The 14,052-nt window shown below is 37.6% G+C and overlaps 1 protein-coding gene across 1 annotated transcript in view; it reads left to right on the forward strand.

Annotated features, from left to right (window-relative positions):
• The window catches only part of ADAM7 (ADAM metallopeptidase domain 7), a 117,975-nt gene that overhangs the window by 24,671 nt on the left and 79,252 nt on the right, over positions 1–14,052 (forward strand). The window contains exons 10-15 of the mRNA XM_045164721.1: positions 436–507; positions 3,610–3,779; positions 7,997–8,081; positions 9,711–9,841; positions 11,389–11,563; positions 13,051–13,140. Coding sequence (XP_045020656.1) covers positions 436–507; positions 3,610–3,779; positions 7,997–8,081; positions 9,711–9,841; positions 11,389–11,563; positions 13,051–13,140 — 723 coding nt within the window. The remainder of the gene's footprint in view (positions 1–435; positions 508–3,609; positions 3,780–7,996; positions 8,082–9,710; positions 9,842–11,388; positions 11,564–13,050; positions 13,141–14,052) is intronic.

Raw genomic sequence — 14,052 nt, forward strand, 5'->3', positions numbered from 1 at the left:
TCTATTATTATTACTTCAGCTCCACCTCAGATCATGAGGCATTTGATCTTAAGGGTTGGGGACTGCTGCTTTAAAGAACTGTTATCACTTGGCTTAATAAATAAGTATAATGCTATATAATGTAATGTGAAGAGGGAACAGAGTTATAAAGAAACACCTTTAAATAGGGCCAAGTTAAAGCTGTCTTTAGAAACTGCTATATCTGGTTCTTTTTATTATTATTTATTATTTATTTATTTATTATATATTTATAATATATTTATTATTTTATTATTAAAAGTGTATTTCTGCATAAGTTGTCTAGATTTTTCAGCTCACTGGAAGGAAAGCCAATGAATTTTTTTCTTTGAAATATACCACGATGGGAATAATTTTGTTGAAATTGCATTCAGTTTCTATGATCAATGAATGTTAATTGAATGTCTATTTTTCCAGTATCGCAGAAATAGTCAACCTCATAGTAGACTGAGGAACCGAGTTTGGGGAATGGTCAATTTTGTCAACATGGTAAGATTTGACACAGTTTGAATCAAGCCAAAAACACAAATGAAAGAAACTTTTAGGCTAGATCTCTGCTGGATTTTTGTAGTAATCCTGATACTGATACAGCCCAAAATACAATTCACCAAGGCGGCTAATTAACAAAATTCCATGGGGGGGGGGGGAAATCAAAGCAACAAATGAATCACAACTGTAAGTTTTAAGTTTTCTAAGTAAATGACTTTTAATATTTACATAAGTTTCAAATATTCGTTACTAAGCACAAAATTTACAAGGCAATGTACAAAGACTTGACTACCCACCAAGAATAATCAAACCCATTCTTTGAAATTACTGTTCCATGACCTTGCATTGTATAGCAGAAAGGCTTTCAAGCACTAATTTATAATCCATCTTCAGACAGAGAGATCAGGGGAAATATTTCTATGAAAAGCCGCAAAATGATTACTTTGTCTAACTTAGAATGAACTAGAACCCTTTTAAATAAATAATACTGTGAATTTTACACATCTTTTAAAAACTGACTCCTTCTGAGTTAACCAGCTCCTTTACTAGGATAAAGAGGGCCCCCCCAAAAGACACTGTAGAAATCATCCCTTTAGGTCAGTGATTTTTTTCATTCACCAGCTGATCTGTTTCTAGTTTTTCACTAGAATGTTTGGGGACCTGAACCATCCCTGACTGTGCACTTTCCCGGGGTTAAGTGAGGCCACCAGTTTTGCTCTGCACATAGGGGAAGTCATGAGCTGACCTCTATTCAAATTCTACTGGGCCTAGGGCTGTTGAATGGGCTATGAAGATTCCATGGTGAGGGTCCCTGGTCAGACAGATTGAAGTCTATATTCAGCAATGAGCAGGGCTGCAAATCAGATTCCCTGTTTGGGCACAGCATGAGAAGCAGCTCTGAAACTGGTAAAGCTCTGTTAGCTGTCTTAAGTCAAGTTGACCCCCTTTCCTAGCTGAACAGGATCACTGACTTTGCTTGAAGACTATTAGCTCTGTCTGCCCATCTCTTAGGCCCATCTTTCAGGGGTTTTCACCAGTCCAGAAGGGGGTTTGCTCTGGGGGAATCTCAAGGGCTGCTTCTCCTGTTTCTTGCAGTTATCTTTATTACTCCCCTAACACAGATCTCTCTCCTTGAGTTCCCATCCACAAACTGTTGCACATTGCTGAATTAGTACTAAATATTTTCAGTTCAGTTCAGTGATATTTTCTCACTAGAAGAGAATATATCCAGAGAATGGCAAATATCATTTCCATTTGCACTTGATCACAATTTTATGAACCTGAAGTCCACCCAAGAAGCTATCAAAGAGTCCAAAGAACCCAGGTTAAGAAAAAATCTTACAGGACCTAACTCATCAAGAAAGACAAAGGAGTGGACATCTAGTTAGGTTTGAGATCATGGTTTAACTAAAGATCTAACTTTATAAGAGTTTATGAAAACCATAGTTCTTCATGGTTATGAAATGACCATGAGTCATGATTATGGTGTCAACACATGAAATTCTATATAGTCGTATTAAAAAAGTGAAAAATTAGTACACGATTATTGTTATAGCAATGATGTGAATATTAAACTTCTTAATAGTCAGTTACATCTTCTATGAATATTATCAAGTTGACCTCTCTATTTCTGTTCTTAACTCAGTGTTTATAGTTTATCATCCACTCCTCCTTTCAAGTGACTTGTACTGACTATTTTGAGATATAAAATTGATTTAACACATAGTTCTTTGTCTCAAAATCTTCATAATATTTGCTTAAATTCTTTTTGTCCTGGCATCAAAATATCTACCAACTATGTGTTTACAAAAGCAGATGGGAATAAGGGTGACAAGGCTTGAGCTACAACTATTTTTGTCTGCTTTGAGGCTTTGAGCAATTCCCAATAAGTTTTCTTACACAACAAAGTAATTCCAAAAATCAAACATGGAGCACAAACATGACACCTAGGTTACTGTTTTGTTTTGTTTTAATTTCTACAACTTTTTATTCATAGAAAATTTTAATCACATACAAAGTAAGCAGAACAGTATAATGAACCTCTGTATATTCATCATCCAATTTCAACAATTATCATCATTCTACTCTTTATCAATATCACTAGCCAATGCCCACCACTTGCATTATTATTATTGTATTTTTACAAGTTTGGGGAGGTAAATTCAATACTTTGAAATACACAACTCTGCATTCTTCTTCTTCTTATTTTACAGGTTTGAGAGTGGTAAGTTTAATAGTTTGAAATGCACAAAGTCTTAGCTATAAAAATTTGAATAATGAACCCATCTATGTGAGCCACACTCCTATGACCATAATAGAATCCATTTCCCGCAAAATTCCTGTATCCCTAGGAGTAACCTGCTGGCTCTCCACTTTTCTGAAAAATTTCTCTGTAGATTAGTTCTACTCTAAGAGTTTCACGCAAATGGAATTACACCATGTGTCCTCGTCTGTGTCTGACTTCTCTTGCTTAGCACAATGCCTGAGATGCATTCATGTTGCTGTGTGTATATTGGTGGTTTGTTCTCTGACATTTCTAGGTAGTTTTCTAGGGTATGGAAATCACAATTTGTTCACGCATTTTCCCATTGATATTCATTTGAGTAGTTTCCAATCTGGGCTACTGTGAATGAAGCTGTTATGAACATTTTTGCACAAATCCCTTTGCAGACAATGCAATATCAACATTCTAGTCTACTACCAAACCAACTCATGACCTCAGTAGAGAGATGGATAAGGAATATTCATTCCGTTGTGTGCCAGTGTTCATAAATTCATGTTTTCAGGCCAGGTATTATCTCAGAGCTTTACTTATGTATTTATTTTAGACATATCCTGAGCCCAGTGCCTATCAGAATTATAATTCAAAGAGAATCAGATGTTTTTAGTCAAGTTTCTTGGTTGGCCATGGCAGTTCACCCAATATTCTGGATGATTCAACCTCACATTCTGTTTCAGTACAACTATTTATAAAATGAGGCCTGAACTTTTGACTATGTACTTCACACATCAAAATTACTTTTTTAATATAAAGAAATACAGTCACAATAAAGGATCCTTCTGCAATTTGACATTGTGAAAAATTGTTTCTCCTTTGAACAGATTTATAAAACCTTGAGCATTCATGTGACATTAGTTGGCCTTGAAATATGGACAAATGGAGACAAAATAGAAGTAGATTCAAACATAGAAACTACCTTATTGCGTTTTTCAGCTTGGCAAGAAATAATCCTTAAAAAAAGGAAAAATTTTGATCACAGTATGTTACTCAGGTATGTAACTGCTCTATTTTTCTGCATATTAGATGGATTATTTTTAAAAAGAAAATAATACAAATAAACTAAAATATTTTTAAAGCAGTTGACTTTTGGATAAAAATCACAGGAATAAAACATTATGTGTGGTTATATAGAATATTTCCAAATGACCTTGTAAATGATCTTTTTCCTAATAATGGTCTTTCAGCATCTCTTTTGATGTCCTTAAAGCTACTATATAAGGGTGGTACCAGCTTTACTTATTTCATCTACCTGTAATCCCAGTATTTCTCCTAAGGCCTACAAAACAGCCCACCAATACACTTTCTAGAGATTTCTTCAAAAAAATTGGAAATATCAAGGGAACATTTCATGAAAGGATAAGCAAGATAAAGGACAGAAAAAAATAAGAACCTAACAGAAGCAGCAGAGATTAAGAAGAGGTGGCAAGAATACACAGAAGAACTACGCAAAAAAGGTCTTCATGACCCAGATAACCATGATGGTGTGATCACTCAACTAGAGTCAGTCATCCTGGAGTATGATGTCAAGCGGGCCTTAGGAAGCATTACTACAAACAAAGCTAGTGGAGGTGATGGAATTCCAGCTGAGCTATTTCAAATAGTAAAAGATGATGCTGTTGAAGTGTTGCACTCAATATGGCAGTAAATTTGGAAAACTCAGCAGTGGTCACAGGACTAGAAAATGTCAGTTTTCATTTCAATCCCAAAGAGGCAATTTCAAAGAATGTTCAAATTACCGTACCGCTGCTGCTGCTAAGTCACTTCAGTCATATCCGACTCTGTGTGACCCCATAGACAGCAGCCCACCAGGCTCCCCCATCCCTGGGATTCTCCATGCAAGAACACTGGAGTGGGTTGCCATTTCCTTCTCCAATGCATGAAAGTGAAAAGTGAAAGTGAAGTCACTCAGTCATGTCTGACTCTTAGCGACCCCATGGACTGCAGCCTACCAGGCTCTTCCATCCATGGGATTTTCCAGTCAAGAATACTGGAGTGGGGCGCCATTGCCTTCTCCAAAATTACTGAACAGTTGTGCTCATTTCACATGCTGTTAAGATTATGCTCAAAATCCTTCAAGCTAGGTTTTAGCAGTATATGAACAGAGAGCTTCCAGATATATAAGCTGGATTTAGAAAAGGCAGAGGAACCAGAGATCAAATTGTCAACACCCATTGGATCATAGAGAAAGCAAGGGAATTCCAGAAAAACATCTACTTCTTCACTGAATACACTGTATGGATCACAACAGACTGTGAAAAATTCTAAAAGAGATGGAAATACCAGCCCACCTTGCCTGTCTCCAGTGAAACCTGTATGCGAGTCAAGAAGCAACAGTCAGAACCTTACATGGAACAACTGACTGGTTCAAAATTGAGAAAGGAGTACAACAAAGCTATATATTGTCTCCCTGTCTGTCATATGCCCAGTAAATCATGCCAAATACCAGGCTGGATGAATCATAAGCTGGAATCAAGATTTCCAGGAGAAATATCAACAACTTCAGATATGCAGATGTATACGTGTGCTAAGTTGCTTCAGTTGTGTCCAGTTCTTTGCTACCTTGTGGACTGTAGCCTATCAGGCTCCTCCTCTATCCATGGGATTCTCCAGGCAAGAATAATGGAGTGTGTTGCCTTGCCCTCCTCGAGGTGATCTTCTTGACCCAGGGATAGAATCTACATCTCTTAGGTCTCCTGAATTGGCAAGTGGCTTCTTTACCACTCACACCACCTGGAAGCCCAGATATGCAAATGATACCACTCTAATGGCAGAAAGTGAAGAGAAACTAAAGAGCCTCTTGATGAGGGTGAAAGAGGAGAGTTAAAAAGCTGGCTTAAAACTCAACATTCAAAAAAAAAGATTATGGCATCTGATCCTATCACTTCATGGCAAGTAGAGGGGAAAAAGTGAAAGGAGCAGCATATTTTCTTTTCTTGGATTCCCAAATAACTGTGGACGGTGACTGCAGCCATGAAATTAAAAGACATTTCCTCCTTGGAAGGAAAGCTATGACAAACCTAGACAGTGTATTAAAAACTAGAGACATCACTTTGCCTAGTTTTAGTGTGTAGTCAAAACTATGTATAGTCAAAGCTATGGTTTTTCCAGTAGTCATGTAAGGATGTGAGAGTTGGATCATAAAGAAGGCTGAGTGCCAAAGAATTGATGCTTTTGAATTGCAGTCTTGGAAAAGACTCTTGAGAGTCCCTTGGACTGAAAGAAGATCAAACCAGTCAATTCTAAAGGAAATTAACCATGAATGTTGGAAGGACTGATGCTGAAGCTGAAGCTCCAATACTTTGGCCACCTGATGCAAAGAGTTGACTCATTGTAAAAGACCCTGATTCTTGGAGGACAGGAGGAGATGGGGGCAACAAAGGATGAGATGATTGGATGGCATCATTGACTCAAAGGACGTAAGTTTGAGCAAACTCCAGGAAATAGTGAAGGACAGGGAAGTCTAGCGTGCTATAGTCCATGGGGTCACAAAGACTCAGACACGACTTGGTGACTGAACAACAATAACAACAGCATTATCTCAATGTTAACTTTCAGTCTGAGCTCAGAACTATGAGGCTTGCAAGGCCCATAATTGGAGCTCAGGTCTAGTCATTTGGCAGATTGATGAGCAAACCAGAACTCCAGATATCATTTCTGGTATCACAATGGCTGTAACACATAGCTCCAGGGGAATAACTGTATCTGGTTTAGTTTCACACATTCATGTACTGCTATGTTCCAAAATCATGGGAGGTAAACTAAAATATCATCATGACCTTCATAGCAGGCAAGACTAGCCCCTTTGCCTAATCCATGGATGTATGTCTTAAAATACCTAATAAATTAGTCTAGGAATATTAATTTGTTTTACGTAGACAAACTTTTACTTCCATGAATGTCTCTTATTCTGAGCAGTAGCTTCACACACTAATAGTATGTCTACAAATAGGAATATGGGGAGGGGAATGCTAAATGTTTAACTGAGCATCATATTTGGAACTTCTTATGTGTTGGGTTTCTTATATGTCGTCTTTCTATATTCACATAGATCTAGAAGTGATTGGATACCATATATGACATTATCATGCTGTGACTTGGTTTTCAGTGACCATGAGCTAAGTTAGAATCAAGATGGTGCTTTCTCTGGTGTTTCATCTCCATAGGTGATATTATCTCAAGATCCCCCAAGTCTAGAAAGATCAGAATCCTAAATTCTTCCAAGATGCATAGTCAAGACTTTTAATATAGGGAGATAAATATTTCAGTAGTGAAGACAGAAAAATAACATCTCTTCTTGATGAAAAAATTTGAAGATTGAGAGTGGTCACCTGACCTGACAACCTTTCTTGTATTTGAACTCTCTGTATTATTCTCTGAGTTTCCTTGGTGGCTCAGACGGTAAAGAATCCACCTGCAATTCAGGAAACCTGGGTTCAATCCCTGGGTGGGGAAGGTCCCCAGGAGAAGTAACAGCTACCCACTCCACTATTGTGGCCTGGAGAATTCCATGGACTGTATAGTCCATGGCATAGCAAACAGTTGGACATGACTGAGTGACTTTTACTTTCACTTTATTATACTCTAAGAATGGCCCTCCAACCTATGATAGTTCTTTTTAGAGTGGTAAAAACTCTAAATGTTCTTCTTGAAAGCATATCAGATTTGGGTCCCTTTAGTATATGCATCTACATCTGTCTTTTTAGACAATCCAGGAATAGGCCTTTTTTTATATGACATGTGTTTTTAAATATCTGATAATAGTTATCAAATTCTCTATGAGTTTGTATGGTTAATTATTTTTGTTTTAATTTTCAAGCACAACAAACTAATCATGGTGTTGAGTCTGTTCACTATGCTGCATTTTCCCCTCTGAACCCTTTTAAATATTTCGGTCTTTTAAGTGACCTTATCCGAAGTTGAGTGTAGGGCAAATTAAAGTTAAGTCAAATGGACTCTGACCTTATTATTATTTTTTTTGGAAAGGGCATTTTTATGATTTAATTTCAAGATTACATTGACTTTCTCAATGCCTCTAAAATGCCACAGGTTTAAAATGAGCTTGATATCAGCTAAGGTCATCCTTCATTCCAGAACTCCAGGAAAAAGAAAAGGCACTTTTCATGTGCCAGGGTACTAGCACTGGGGGGTTCACTTCACTTCAGTCTTTGTGTTAATTGAACTATGGGTTTATTTGTGTCTTGTTCATAGTGGAAAGTGGCTCTACGCACAGGCACATGGAACTTCCTATCCAGGGGGGATGTGCCTGCCCTATTATTCCTCCAGTGTTGTTAAGGTGAGCTGTGTTTTATTTATGTTACATTACTTAATTAGAAAGTTTACCTTAAATTACTGTAATTTTCTGTGTTCTATTGAAAAGAACCACGTATGCATCTTATCATACATTCCCATCAAAATATGTCATGATGAAGCTCTCTTGTTTCTTTTTTAAGTGGGAAATGTATTATAAAAACTATAGATACATAATGAAGATAAACCAGTGTTTTTCAGAATCTAAAAAAACATTGGATTTTGGATGATTCTTCCTGCCTTTGAAACCTTCTCTAGCATGATAAAAATAATCACACTGATAGAATTTTGGTATATATTTCTATTTTTTTACAAAGTCAAATATGAAATCTGAAGATTTCAGCAGCAACTTTCTGTCAAACTCCTATTAATGGTATAAGCCTACTTAATGGTTCTTACGTATGAAAAGAGCATTCAGGACTTATGTTAATATATGAATTAACATGCAAAGACTAGGAAAGCTCTTTTGCCTATTACATATAGTTATTTATAAGGACATGTGATGTACATAAAACTTGATGGCTGGTTTAGCAAGTGAACATAACTGCTTTTATTCAGAAAATGTATTAACTACTTCAAATATCTTATCTAGATGGCCTTATCATTCAATTTTAGCAAGCCTACCACCTACAAACTGCCAACACCCCTTGTTTACCTGATGCCTTCCCAAGTCACTAGGCTTCCAGTAAATTCTGTCCAAGTAACCCTAAGATAAGCTTTAAAATATCAAAGTTGATTTCCTTTAGTGTCTTTACCTAGCTGTTGCTATGCTCAAGACAGTCTTGTAAGACCTTGAACTTAAAAGCTAGTACTTATTAAGATGACTACCTGATTTTTCATTCCCATGGTTCTTTTTATGATTATGATTTTGCCTATAGTATTTCAGAAATAAAATTTTGTATAATAGAGTCAAATTAATCTAATATAGGCTGTGCACTCCAATTATGACATTATAACCCATCCAGGATACATTTTAAATGTCATATGAGTAAAACGAAATTACCAAATTAGGGGTGTTTTTCCTTTATAGTAACCTGATATCCCACCCCTCTTCAGAAATTAAAATTTTCCACTAACATAGAAATTAAAATATAAAATAGAACTAAGAACAGTGATAGCAATCAATGCTGCCTTTGATTTTCCATTACTGATCTTCTGACTTTTTTCACAGTAGTAACTCCCTCCTCATGATTGTATCACATTATTGCCTAATGTGAGATTATAAATTGAAAACCCTAAACTCACATATTTTTATTTTTATGCCCTTTGAATATCTAGTAATAGGAGATAATCAATAATGCTTATTTTATTGTTAGGATGTTAATTAATAAGTTTGAGCTATTTGTAAGAATGAGTCTATATAAAATCAATAATGACTATTGTTTCACACACAAAAAAATTACAAATGTTAGAGTTAGAGACCATAAAAAGGTTTTGTCCAACTTCATTATGTAAGTGAGGAAATTAAGGTGCAAGAACGGAAGATAATTAAGTTCATAATCTCTCAGATAAGATACTAATTAGCCAGAAGCTAGAAACCAGATCTTAGTGACTACTTCAAAGTGTAGTGTGCTATTTTATAGAAGTTTCTAATGCAAGACTCTTTTGGCCTCAGGATCTCTTACCTGACCTCAATGCAATTGCGAGCAGAATGGCACACCAGCTGGGGCATAACCTTGGGATGAGTCATGATGATTACCCGTGTACCTGTGATTTGGAAAAATGTGTGATGAACAGTGGTGGAAGGTGAGATTCCAACAATATAGAGAAAATATTTCAATATTGGAGGAATGACTTTGATTAAAACTCAGTGTTACAGGGTTATATGGTTATTATATGGCTATGGTTTCCCTGGTGGCTTAGAGGGTAAAGAATCTGTCTACAATGCAGGTGGCCCAGGTTTGATCCTTGGGTCAGTAAGATCCCCTGGAAAAGGGAATGGCAACCCCTTCTAGTATTCTTGCCTGGAGAATCCCATGGACAGAAGGAGCATGGTGGGCTGTAGTCTATGGGGTCACAACTGAATAACTAGCACTATGGTTATTATCTGGAATTTTCCTAATATATCCTGGGTAAGAACTTAGTAACTGATATCTAATTTTACATCATTACCTATATAATTAGTAATATTTGGGAGGGAAACACACCATCCCTCTCAAATGTCTTTAAAAATCCATCTGTAGTTAATCATTGTATCAATAATAATGAGCAGGGAGTCAAAACCAGAGGAAGATAGAAGGGAGGTGAGTTTCAATTTGAAAAGAAGTATATCACATTCCTAGGATGTTTATGAAAATAAATTGCTTCAAGAAATGTTATAGAGAATAATTTTTGCCAGGTTTCCTGTTAGCTAGTACTTATTTTTTTAAAAACTTGAACATGATTCAGTCCCTGTATTGAGAAGCTAGTAATCTTGCACTCATGATAGACAAAAATATAGATTATTTCAAGTGGAACAATAAGAAGTGACATGGAAACAGTAGGTACAGTTGGCCTAGATGTAGGCTTCAGGGTGCTTCCCAGGTAGGACTAGTGGTAAAGAGCCTGCCTACCAATGCAGCAAACACAAGAGACGTGGGTTCAATACCTGGGTTGGGAAAATTCCCTAGAGGAAGGCATGGCAACCCACTCCAGTATTCTTGTCTGGAAAATTCCATGGACAGAGAAGCCTGGTGGGCTACAATCCATAGGGTCACAGAGGTGAACAGGGCTGAAGTGACTTAGCACGTATGCACACAGGCTTTAGGAAGCATATTCTGGAAGATATATGTAGTCTGAATATTTTCACTAAACTAGCCTGTGTTGGCAGTATTTCAAAAAGACATTTCATATAATAAAGAGCCCAGTTACTGCTCTGCTGTAACAGTAAGGCAAGAATAAGAAAGGTAAATGGACTTTGAGTCCATCATTTCTATTTGTTTTGTTTTGGCTGCTCTGGGTCTTTGTTGCTGCGTGTGGGCTTTTCTCTAGCTGAGAGGAGCAGGGACTACTCTCTAGGTGTGGTGCATGGGCTTCTCACTGCAGGGGCTTCTCTTCTTATGGTGAAAAGGCTCTAGAGCATGGGTTCAGTAGTTGTGGCGCATTGACTTTGTTGCCCTGAGGTATGTGGAATATTCCTGGATCAGGGATCGAACCCACGTCCCCTGCATTGGCAGGCAGACTCCCAACTACTGGACCACCAGAGCAGTCCTCTCTTTGTTTTTTGTTCTCATTTCTTCATAGGATTTTCACAGCTGTTCTACCACTATGCATTGATATGATTAATCTTTATTTTTAACTTGTCCTATTTCTAGCATTCCTGCACTGAAATTCAGTAAATGCAGCAAAACCCAGTACCAGCAATTTCTCAAGGATTACAGCCTAACATGCATGTTCAATGTTCCATTTTCTGACAAGTTTTCTGATTACCCATATTGTGGAAACAACAGGTTGGATGATGGAGAGGAGTGTGATTGTGGCCTTCTTCAGGTATTTGCAAATGATGCTGTTTTTCAATTTACAAAGTGTCAACTCAGCTAGAACCTAGGCAGGGATGTAGCCATTAATCAACCGTGGTAATCCTTGTAAAGCTTCAACAAGTATGTTTAAAAAAAAAAAAAAAGAATTGGAAACATGCTGTTGGGTAGCCTCTTTGCAAAGCTTCTTCCCAAGTCCTGAATTGTGTGTAGTGATGTTGCCTCAGGTCCAAAGCGTCTCATTAGCCTGGTTTATATGCTAATTGGCTTTTCTAGTGCGAAGGGCCCATAGGTCTCCTTAAGTCCAATCTCTCTTGCACAGTAGGATTTGTTCTTCAAAATCCCTCACAGTCAGTTGAGTTTGATTCAAGGCCTTATGACACTAATCTATATCCCTGTTGACCAGTTCACATTATTAGAAAGTTTAATTGAGCAGAAACCTTCCAAATGTACACAGATTTATAGCAGTCTCTGGAACATTTAGAGTAAGCCTTGCAGGCATATTTTAAATTAATTCTTAATCTGCTTTTCTCCTACATAGAAGCTCTTTCTTTCAAGAGCTCATCATATAGATATGTGTCCTAGATAACGACTTCTCACATTATCAAGTGCTCATCAGTCACCCCGGCATGTTGTTAGAATGTGGACTCTGATTCAGTATGTCTGGAGTAGAACTGAGATCCTATTCCTACCAACCTGTAACATTGTGATGATGCTGGAAGTCCAAGGACCACATTTTTAGTAGCTATTCTGTAGACATTGCACAATTCAAAAGAAGTGTAGTAAGATGGCCGCAAAGAGACTCCATGATCAGAGTGGAAACTGTGACAGGTCCAGAGGTAACAGCTTCTAGTTTTCAAATGTCTAGGATTAAATGTGAAGAAAATCTTAACTTCGGAAACTGATGCTTTTGCCCATGTGCATTATTTGGAATACTACTACAGCTTCATTCTACCACTTGAAATACCTTACTTCGGGGTTCCTAATTCAGGCCATGGACCAGTCTGTAGCCTGTTAGGAACTGGTCTGCACATCAGCAGGTGAACAGTGCAAGAGTGAGCAAAGCTTCATTTGTATTTACAGCTGCTTCCATTGTTCACATTACCACCTGAGCTCTACCTCCCATTGTATCATGGGAGGTATAATAAATATAATGCACTTAAATCATCCTGAAACCATCCCTCAAACTGTCAGTCTATAGAAAAAGCGTCTTCTATAAAACTGGCCCCTGGTGCCAAAAAGGTCACAAACTTTGGGCTTGTGAGAATTCACTAGCTGTGGAGTACTGAACAGCTCCAAGGGAAGGAAACAAAGTAAAAGTCCCAAACACTAGTTGTAAGCAGTACCCTTGATACACATATCATAGTCAAGGACCATGCATTTAAATTGGACTCTGAAAAACAACTAAGGCTAAGTTCCACAGAAACACAGTAAATGAACTCTTTAAACAGGGGCCAAAGTACAAAGCACTTCTGATCTTTCATTTCTGATAATTGCCAGGACTGCACTAATCCTTGCTGTGATGCACGCAAATGTATGTTGAAGCCAGGGTTCACTTGTGCTGAAGGAGAATGCTGTGAATCTTGCCAGGTAAGAGACTTTGCTAGGACTGGGTTTCTCTATAATCAGTTTATTAAGTATACATAGAACCAAAGAGTTGTCTGATCACTGAGTGACCTTACGTTACCAATCCCAGATTGCAGCCAGATATGCTGGTACTCAATAGAGCCTCTTCTGAAATGCTCTGACTTTTAAACCCTGATCTGTGCTGTGGTTTGGGAAGTGGAGAAGTGGGTAAGCAGTGCTTAGAATTTTAGAAGTGGAGTCATACAACCAACATTATTTTTGGTCTTTTTTCAATGACTACTAGCCGATTTCACCTTAGCTGAGGCGGCAAATGGCACCCCAACTGCAGTGAACTAACAGGGAAAACAGTTATACTGGAATTGGAAAGCGACAGTAACTAGCACCTAGAGATAGAGCCCTAGGAAAGATGACCAGAAACCCAAATGCTTCTCTCCAAGCATTCACTGACTCTTCCTTAATGCCACTGGATCATGAACTAAAAAAGGAAAGGAAGTGTGTTTAATTCATCTTCAAATCTCTCCAAAATCCCAGCACAATCAAATACGTATTGAATGACTAAATGGAGAATATTCCCATGTCATGCCCTCCCTAAATGAAAGCCAGCATATATATATGGCTTATATATATATAAGAAACTAATATATATATTAGTTTCTTCTGAAAAGATCTGATTTCTTGGAAATGGTGGAGATTTCTCATTAGAGTCAGGGGTTCCCGGTTTTCTGTGTATGGTGGGCTGGGGGAGAGGGACAAAGGAATGAAGAAGGCAAGATGAGACGAACACAAGCTCATTTCCCCATTTTATAACCATTCTAACTCTGCCCCAAGGCTGTTCTAATACCAAATTTCAATACCACCAGCTTGTCGTTCCTAAAATTATATACAAGCCAATAAAGATAGTAATTATCAGTGGAA

This window comes from Bubalus bubalis, chromosome 3 (genome assembly GCF_019923935.1).
Source record: "Bubalus bubalis isolate 160015118507 breed Murrah chromosome 3, NDDB_SH_1, whole genome shotgun sequence".
Taxonomy (NCBI): Eukaryota; Metazoa; Chordata; class Mammalia; order Artiodactyla; family Bovidae; genus Bubalus; species Bubalus bubalis.